General features: G+C 34.3%; 1 protein-coding gene across 1 annotated transcript in view; it reads right to left on the bottom strand.

Annotated features, from left to right (window-relative positions):
• Positions 1 to 219, bottom strand: part of LOC104213181 (ribulose bisphosphate carboxylase/oxygenase activase 2, chloroplastic) — a 3,709-nt gene extending 3,490 nt beyond the window's left edge. The window contains exon 1 of the mRNA XM_070164598.1: positions 63 to 219. Coding sequence (XP_070020699.1) covers positions 63 to 107 — 45 coding nt within the window. The 5' untranslated portion in view covers positions 108 to 219. The remainder of the gene's footprint in view (positions 1 to 62) is intronic.
• Between the last annotated feature and the right edge of the window lie 9,766 nt (positions 220 to 9,985).

Genomic DNA, 9,985 nt, shown 5'->3' on the forward strand with positions numbered 1-9,985 from the left:
TATAACTAATTTTATGAAATATATTGACATGAGTAGGAGAATGATGAGAAAAAACACAGTACCGGTGCTTTGTTGGCAGCTCCAATGGTTGACACTGAGGTAGCCATTATCTTGACTACTGTGATGACAACTTGATCAAAGAAGCTAAGGATTGAGCTTTCTTGATTTGCTAAATATATTCAAAAATTGGTTGAAGAAGATAGTATGGGAAAGGATAGGCTTTATAGTAGTACTAGTTGTGACCGTAAGAAAAATTATGTGGATTTGGCTTACGATTTCTCAACGGCCACAAATTGAAGATTGGTTATCTATGTGGAGATTATGAAGGTGACTTGTAATTTTTGGCATGGGCAATCCATATTTTTATTTTTATTTTTATTTTTGCATTTTTATTTTTCTTGCTTGGCTAGGTGACTAGATTGAGTAACAACAAAATTTAGGCTTATGGCGATTGGCTACCTCTTTATTTTGAGGTTAGATTTTAAGATGTTTTTTCCTCCATAGATGTAATTGTCCCTTTTTTGAATGTTGTTTTTTTCCTACATAGATGTAATTGTCCCTTTATTGTATGTTGTTGATTTCCTCCTGGCGGATAAGGAGAACTTGAGGCTGTTATTGAATCAGTCTACCAAAAATATGCGAAATTTGGATTTCTGGCTAGTATACTTTCTGAAAAGGAACTAATTTGGGAATAAGGAACTAAAACTTGCATTTGAACAAAATTTGCAGACTAAAGTGTTCCTCATTAGTCCAAATTTATTACTCACTAGTAACTAAAAGCAATCGAAATGAGTTTGACCCGTGATGCTGCACGATCCAACCCGCTAGTTGGGAAGGGTTGGGGCATTTGCATCTATACCCGCTTTTTCTGTCACATTTTAACTTGTGCCCGCTTTGCAAAAAAAATGCAAGCGTACCCGCTTTTTCGCATAACTTCAGCATACGGGGCTGAAGTAGCAAAGGCAATCACGCAAAACTTCAGCATTCTAGTAGCCGGCCCTGAAGTTCAGCTCTAGTTCAGCTCTAGAGCTGAAGTTTTTGTGTTGTAACTGGAAACTTCAGCTCTAGAGCTGAAGTTTTTTTACCACCTATTAATATTATATACTAGAGCTGAAGTTTTTCAGTTACAACACAAAAACTTCAGCTCTAGAGCTGAAGTTTTTGTTTTTGCAACTGGCGAACGAGCTGAAGTAATTTCTCATCCTTCAATTGCAACTTCCACTCTCTTTTGATTGAAAACTACTGTTCCTTTTTATTTGTCTTTCCCAATTCGGTTTCCTTTCTAGTTTTTCTCTCCAATCAAACAAACTGATTTATGATGTGTATTCGCATGTTTCGGTCCTTTAGACTATATAATATAAAAGGGGTGGATAAATTGAAATCGGAAACTAGGCGCATATATTTTTATTCTTGAATTTTCATTGGCAGAATGAACAAATAAATAATTTTGTTACAAAATATCCAACAGACGAAACTGAATGTAAAAGGAAAGAAGAAGAAAACGAATGAGAAGAAGGAAGAGGAGAAAGAGGGCTGAAGTTGTTTAAAAAGTGGGTACAAGTTAAAAGTTTTTAAAAAAATAGGTATAAGTTAAATGAGGGCGATCAAATAGGGTTCTCGTGCAATTTTTTCGGAAGGGTTGGATCAAAATTTTGTTGGCCCATTCAAGATTGAAGCTTTGGCCCAGCCCAATCAGTCTGTTGGATGTAAAAAAAAAAAAAATTACCTCCTACAACAAAGTTTTACACCTTATTTATTATAAATAAAAATCCTTTTAATATATTATTTTCTATAGCTACCTTTTAGTTTTTATAGTAAAATAGGTATTTATGGTTACTTCCTATCATTAAGCCATTAAACACTCTCTCTAATATTTTTCTCTCTCATTCTTTATATAAAACTACCTCCTTATTAAACCCTAGCGTATGTTCTTTTCAAACTAATCAAACTAACTTTCTTCATCTTGTGCAGAATCTCAATATTGAACTTGAAAACTATAAATGTGGATGTAAAAAATCCAGTCAATAACAGTGCATACAAAATAGGAGGAAGCTGAAGATTGACCTAAAGGCTTTTTGTCACCATTATTGCCTTGTAGAAGAATTCCAAATATGTACATATGGAAACAAATTTCCTACTAGCTTTTTTAAAGCTAAAAGTGAATTCTCTTGGTCGTTTTTTTCCTTGAAGTCTAATTTAAGACGACATTGCAAAGTTGGTTATGGGAGTAGGTGTCACGATCCTAAAACCGGACCCGATCGTGATGGCGCCTCTCGTGAAGACAAGGCCAGCCGATACATTCCCAATTCCCTTTTAAGTAGTTAAGATAATACAATTAAGTCTTAAACATGATAAAATCCCAAAATAAGCAGTGACAGTACAATTTGCGAAATTAAAACCAACACAATCCGACATCGGGGTGTCACCAGTCATGAGCATCTATCAATATACTACAAGTCTGATGAGTTTACACAGCTAATACAGAATCACTAATAAGAGAAAAGAAATGAGATGGGGGGGGGGGGAGAAGCACGGGGCTGTGAACGCCGAGCAGCTACCCCGTGATCTCTAAAATCTGTCGGGAGCTCTCAACCCTCGCAAGCAGGACCTGCAGCGCCTGAATCTGCACACAGGGTGCAGGGAGTAAAGTGAGTACTCCAACTTAGTGAGTGTAAGCACGTGATTTTTGCCCTATATGAGAATTACTCCCAAAAAATTCAAAAATAAAATGATTTTTCTTTGGTGTGCAATTTTGTGATATTTTGTGATATTTTGAATAATTATTTGTATTTGTCTGTGCATGTTTATTTGCTAAATTAATAAAAAAATACAAAAATATGTCGCATTTTGCATGTAGGATTTAATTCTACAATTGTTAGTAATTAAATTTGTTTTACAAAAATTAAAAATTACAAAAATAGGCATCGTTTGCATTTTTAGCATTTAATGTCCAAATATACAATTTTATGCTTAATTATTATTTAATTGTGCGTTAATTGTTATTGGGAGTTAATTTGCGCTTTTATAACTTAATTTAGTTCTTAGTAATAGTTTAAGTATTTTTATAATTTAGTTTTAGAAAAATAAAAGAAGAAAAGAGAGCGAGAATATAAGGAAACACAGACAGAAAAGATACGAGAAAAAATACACACATAGATAGAGAGAAAAAACGGACAGAGAATAGAAGAGAGAAAAATTCCGAAAAATATTTAAGCTTTCAAAATAAAAATAAGAGCTAAAAAATCTACTGTTTTCTTTCTTTGTTTGAAATTAGTATTAATGGTTGTTGTTTCATTTAAAACTTAAAGCTTTTGTTTTTGGGATTACTACTCCACCGGTCTGTTACTGGGTTGTTACTGTTGCTGGGCAGTTGTTGCGGTTGTACTGTTATTACTGCTGCTGATTCTCATCTTCATTTTCTTTTGCTTCCAATATCAGGTACATATCTGTAAATTCATGTCATGAAAAGCTTCAACATGGCAAGTAAATGAAGTTTGGAATTATAAGGATGTCTTCTACTCATTTAAATTTTATTAGTTTAAATTTCAGTTTGTTTCAGTTGGTTAACAAAGTAGTATGCTTGACATGAAGACTATTATCTAATCGTTTTCTTTTTAAAAGTTTGCATAAGTTTTGTAATAATATTGTCCATTTCGAAATCTCATTAGTATAGTTATATTTGAATTGTCAAAATAGGGAATATGACATAAAAATGGGCCATTGATTACATCCCGTAACATTGTTAGCTAAATGTAAAGTAGAATAGAAATATCAAGAAAACTACATTCTAACCTCTGTTGTTGAATAAGGTTAAAATGATGTTGATTGTATTTTTTCATATATGGTAAGATAACGGGTATATGTATAACCATAAGAAAGGTGAATTGATTAGCTTGTTACGACGTTAAAATATTATGAATGGTTCCGACGAATTGATTAGCTTGTTACGACGTTAAAATATTATGAATGGTTCCGACGAACAACTACGTTGTATATAAAGCAATTTTATTGAATCAGTTTGTAATATTTCTTTTTTCTTATCAACTTGACTCTTATCTTCCATTGCAAACATTAACCAAACCATTATAACTTTGGACTAAAAACAAGTAGATGAGAAGGAGATATAATTTCTTCGAAAACTATTAGTTTGTTTATCAAATTAATTCTCTTTCCTAGTTTTATATGCAATTCATTTTTTGGGTATGCATATATTGTATTTACGGAAAAATGGTATTATTAATCCCACGTTTATTTTTACCCTTTTAAATTTGAATGGCTTGGAGAAATATAATTCTTACGCAAAAAATATAATTTGCGGTTAACATTCAACAATTTATGGAAAATCTATACTACTATTAAGAATATTTTGCGTGATTAGGGATGCGTTCGCGTAACCTGATTATATTTCTAAAAGCAATTCGGATTATGCGTTCGCGCAACTTCGAACGAACATTTAATAAAAAGGGGGCTCTTCGGAGAATATCAATATTAATTTCATATAACTCGAGATGTGCGGTTCAATATTTAATTATACAAGAGCGACGAACGTTCTTAATTTTATTTTTAGCACAATTTCGAACTTAAGTCTTTTTTTTATATATAATAAAAAATTTCGAAAAAAAATAATTATTATTATATTATCAATATCATTGTGTATACGTACGCGTGACACGATTTTTCACGTTAAAAAATATATAATATATAAAACGAATACACGTACGCGTGATTCGATTCGAAGAAGGGTCTTTAATTATAAACAATCTAAATAGAAGCGGTAACAATAAAATCATGCAATAAAAATGTATTTAACAAATCAAAATAATCAAGCCGAATATAACAGTTGAGCGACCGTGCTAGAACCACGGAACTCGGGAATGCCTAGCACCTTCTCCCGGGTTAACAGAATTCCTTATCCGGATTTCTGGTTCGCAGAATAATAAACAGAGTCATATTCTCCTCGATTCAGGGATTAAAATTGGTGACTTGGGACGCCTTAAAATTCCCAGGTGGCGACTCTGAAACAAACAAACAAATCCCGTTTCGACTGTCCTTTAATTGGAGAAAACTCCCTTGCACCCTCGCGGGGGCGGAAAAAGGAGGTGCGACAGCTCTGGCGACTCTGCTGGGGAAATACCCAGAACCACTGGTTCAGGGTTCAAGAATTTGAGCTTAAAATAATTGTTATAGTTGGCTTTATTTATTATCTGATTTTTTTACATGATATATGCCCAATGTGCTAAATGACACTTTTACCGCTTTAATATTATTTGAATTATGAATATATACAACTGCTACGAAACCTCCTTCTTTCTGAGTCTTCTAAATTTATGGTGCACACGTGCGCGTGGCCCACCTTTCTGTTAGAAGTCATACCAAATAAGACGAAGTTGGGACAAGTAACTAGGCCGGGCAGACTTTCGTGCTCCCGGTACGTTGCCCCCATTTCGGCTCAAGCTGTCCACTTGGGTGAGCCAGGGCTAGAACAATATACCTCAGGTTTTTTCACTTAGAATAACTCAGCTTCATGTCAGATCCCTAGTAGGAACGTTTGTTTGCATCACGTGCATTTGACTTTGGAGGCTCAACACAGGGGTTGAGTCTGTCTAGAACAGGTATACCAAAAATGAAAATGACCATCCTGATGCATCTTACTTGCTCCTACTTGCGCATTTATTTGATTCGTACTTGTGTGCTGACTGACTTTTGAATATCAGAAATAATATTTTAAAATTGAAAAAAAAGAAATAGCGGTTAAGGAATTGATTGTTTATTTTTGAAAAAAAAAACCAATGCCCAAATAACTGTCAAAACTCTGCCGAAATTTTGAGAAAATGAAAAAAAAATGTTTTATTAGTTTGTTTTATTAAAAGCAAAGGAAAAATAGAAAGAAAAAAAAAGAGTCGTTGTTCTGTCTTGTTTTTAAAAAAACAAATTAGAAAAAAAAATAGTTTGTCTTGCCATAAAAAAAATGAAAATGAAAAAGAGTCTTGTTTTAAAATGAGTTTTTATTTATTTATTTGTTTAGATACCAAAATAAAAATAACTAATAAAATAAAAAGAGTCGCGTCGAAAGTGGTTTTATTATTTGTTGCAAATATGTATATATATAAAAATCCAAAAAGTTGTTCTTTATTTCCAACAAATGTATATATATCTTTATTTGTTGCAAAAATATTTGTCGTGCCAAAAGTCTAGAAAAGTTTTTTTTTAGACTCTCAATTTTCAAAACAAAAATAATCCAAAAAAAAATTTTCCGTTATTGACTTCTTTAGAAAGTCTTTTTAATTATTAAAAAAAATATATATATATAATAAAATAAAACAAATTCGAAAATATTTTCCTTCTTCTTTAAAAATTGAAAAGAAAATTCAAAATTCAAAAAAATATTTTTTTTAGAAAGCGTTTCTTTTATTAAAGGTAACATTCCAAAAAAAAAAATATTTTCTTTCTTCTTAGAATAAGAAAAAAAAAATATCTTCCTTTTACTTTTGAAATTCTCAAAGTTCAAATCAAAAGAAAAGGAATTCTTAGAAGTCTTTCTTTCAAAAAGAAAATCAATCAAAAATCCAAAAAAAAAATACTTCCTTTCTTCTTTTAAAGCAGTTCTTTTACAAATTCAAAAAAAAAATTAAAATTAGTTTACTTACTTTATTCATGACCTGCCCGAACTACGCGGGTTTGATTCTCACCGGATGTGAGATACGTAGGCAACCCTCATCGGGTCCAACCCCCATTTTTGCTAAAATAGCCAAAAACCAATAAATAAATAAAAAACATGTCAAAATTTTAATTTTTTTCATAAATAAGTCGGGCAGTGTCCAGCCTCCACTTTTTGCTAAAACAAAATAGCCAAAAAAAAATATGTCAAATTTTAGTTTTGTCATAAAGAAGTCGGGTGACGCTGTTTTATCAAGACATAGCCGAATGTTCCCGAAAGGGACGCTGGAAGGCTGACTTTGCATAAACAGCCACCTTTGGGTCATTTTTTAAAATTTGGTTCAGTTGACCCACACAGCCTTAAAAAATCTTCGTCCCCGAGGCGCTGAAGGGCCGTGTTGCACCACCTGGTTTTTATTGTAATTTGAAAAAAAAAACAAAGAGTCAACGGTCAGGTGAATTTTTTTTAGTAAAAAATAAGCCGAGCTAGCTTCGACAGTGTCTTAAACCGTTCTTGCCGAAATAGCCTTAGAGTATCTTTCAGTTGTCGAAAGGCTATTTTCGTAAAAGAATGGACAAGTTTTTAAAGTGTCATAAAATAATCCTCTCCGGCCTCAAAATTTGGAAGGGGCCACATTTGCAAAAATAGCCGTTTGATTGCATTTGTCAAAAGGGGAAAGGAAGCTGGCCGTTTGTTTTTGAGTTTGTAAATCTTTTGATTAAAATATGTGGGTTGTTTGATTTTCGAGTTTGTAGGTCATCTTCAAACCATTGAAACCCAGTTTATTTTAATATGAAAATTGAAAAAAAATGATTAGTATTGTTCATCTTTTATTGGTCCGAACTACGCAAGGTCTGATTCATGCGGGGTCATGATACGTAGGCAATCTCCATAAGATTCGACCACAACAAAAAAATGAGAAAAAAAAAATCGAAAAAAAAGAAAAGAGAAAATGAAGAAAAAAAATGAAAAAAAAAGATGTTGTTAATAATGGGGACTAACTGAGTCCATTCTAACCTGTTTTGTTTTGAATCGCAAAGAAAGAAGGTGGTTGGTTTGTGGTAAGCCGGAAATACAAGACCCAGAAGCACACTTTGCGGGGATCAGGCATGATAACAGAAGCACTCGAATCCTACTGGGACTTGTTGACTAAGGTTGATGATATCGAAGTTGGAAATGGGCTGGACAATACTGATGCAAAGCTCAGTGGCTAAAGATGTCAATTTCGATAAAGTGGGAGGACGCTCCGTTCCTTGGTTAGCAAAAGAGAAGCTTGTGGTGGCTTATTTTGTTGTCATTTCTGTTGTCCGGATTATTCTTAGGGTTGTAATCCGAATATTGTCTTGTGTCAAACCTTCTTATCTTTCCAGTTTGTCATATCAGTTTGTTTAAGTTTTGTCGAGGTTGTGTTAGGATTTTATTCTGGTTGTTTTGTTTGTTTTATTATTCAAACCATTTCACCGGTAGTCTAATACAAAAGCCGGTCTTTTATTGTTTCCAGTCATCTTTTGTTTTTCTTTTGTTCAATGCTGATTCTAGGGACATGACATGCGCACACAGTTTGGGTCTAGTCTTAAAAGTTAATTATAAAACTCCGGAAAGGTGATCAGACCATTTAAAGGAAATAAGAACGGTGTGAGATTATTTGAAGCCCGGGTCAGGTGGAATTAGGGCAAGTAAAACACAAAGAAAACCGTTAAATGCAAGATTTGCCGAATTGGCATGAGGGTCGTTCATGAGAGTGAGAGTGTCGCCCAGCAGTGCTTTAGAAAGGACAAATGAAAAGTAAGTGTTTAACATAATTGTCAAGGCCAGCACCGTCGGAAGAGACTATAAATCTATGTTCAATTGTGTTGTTTGCACTTGGCATGTTTTGAAGACTGGAATGACGAAGGCATTTTGTTCTGCTACCTAAACACTTTATCCTTCGTTACCCCTTTTGAGCCTTATTTTATTTTCTTTCATACCCCTCGTTCGGAATCAATAGCAACGACTAGGAAATACGAGCCTGGAAGGTAAAGAAAAAATCAACAAAAAAAATAATAATAAAAAAAACGAAAGATGAGAGAAAAATGATAACAAAAAACAAAAGAAAGTCAGAAGAAAACAGAGGAATTGGGAACTACGTTTGACCTGATTCCTCAAAGAGGATACGTAGGCGCTTCACGGCTCGGTCATAGGGTGCATAGTATGCATAATGTGCATGGTATGCATGGTGTAATAAATAAAAAAAAATTTAATAAATAATCCCCAAGCAAGAAACTGGGGTAAGAGTTGCGCTTGTTATAAACAAATATGATTTCGAAGGTTGTAATTTTGAACCCCAAATTGATTTGTTTTTTAGCCTTTAATACCCTTTCTTTCTAAGCCTATCCAAAAAACCCACATTACGGTCCAAAGAAAGACCTTCTGATCAGTCTGCAAAAGATGCCAAGTCAGACAAATGAGAGTCTTACCGGCGAACATAACATTCTGTTCCACAGCAGAAAGGACTCTAATCTCCAGCAGAGAGAGTCATACCGGCAACACTCCAAATCCCCAGCTGGAAAGTGATATAAATGAGAGAGTCTTATCGGTGAAAATCTTCACGGACACCATAAGGCGATGAAAGATGAGAGAAAAACCAAAATGAGAGAGACTTGATGGTGAAAACCTTTTGGGCACTACAAGTCGAATAAGATTGGGAATCAGATGGAGGATAGTCAAGGGAAGATCTTGAAAGACGATTGACGACGGAGGATAGGCCACATATGCATGTCATGACCATTAGAGTCGGTGTCTGCGTTTGATAGGTTTTTATTTATAATTTCTTTTGTTAAAGAGTCATCTTTTTCCTTTGTCTTTTATTCTGTTCCTTTTTATCTTTCTCCTTTCATAGAAAATTCCCCAGTAGAGTCTGTTTGGTCAGAACCAGTGGGAAATGACTTCAAAATAGGCCATCAGCTTTCCAATTATGCAAGATGAGATATGGCTAGTACATCCAAGTGGTATAGTCAGCAAGGAACGAGCACAAGGCCAGTGTCAAGAAAGATATCCCCAGCAAAAGGGAATTGACAAAAGGATTGACGAGTGTCAAGAGGGATATCCTTGCCAAAATCAGAGGTTATTAAAACCTCAAGGCCAAGGCCCGTGGACAAACAAGGAGAGCAATAAGCATGACTTGGAAAATTCATGCGAGACTAAAAGGTCGGAAAAATGCAAGTCTCCGAGCCATGCCACGAAAGAAGAGGGATATCCCTAGCAGAAAAGGATTATCCTCAGCAAATAATATCGTCCCTTGTGGAATGCAGAGCAAGGAAGGAGAAAGGGGAAAGCCATCCCAAGTAG

The sequence above is a fragment of the Nicotiana sylvestris genome, chromosome 12 (assembly GCF_000393655.2).
Source record: "Nicotiana sylvestris chromosome 12, ASM39365v2, whole genome shotgun sequence".
Lineage (NCBI taxonomy): Eukaryota > Viridiplantae > Streptophyta > Magnoliopsida > Solanales > Solanaceae > Nicotiana > Nicotiana sylvestris.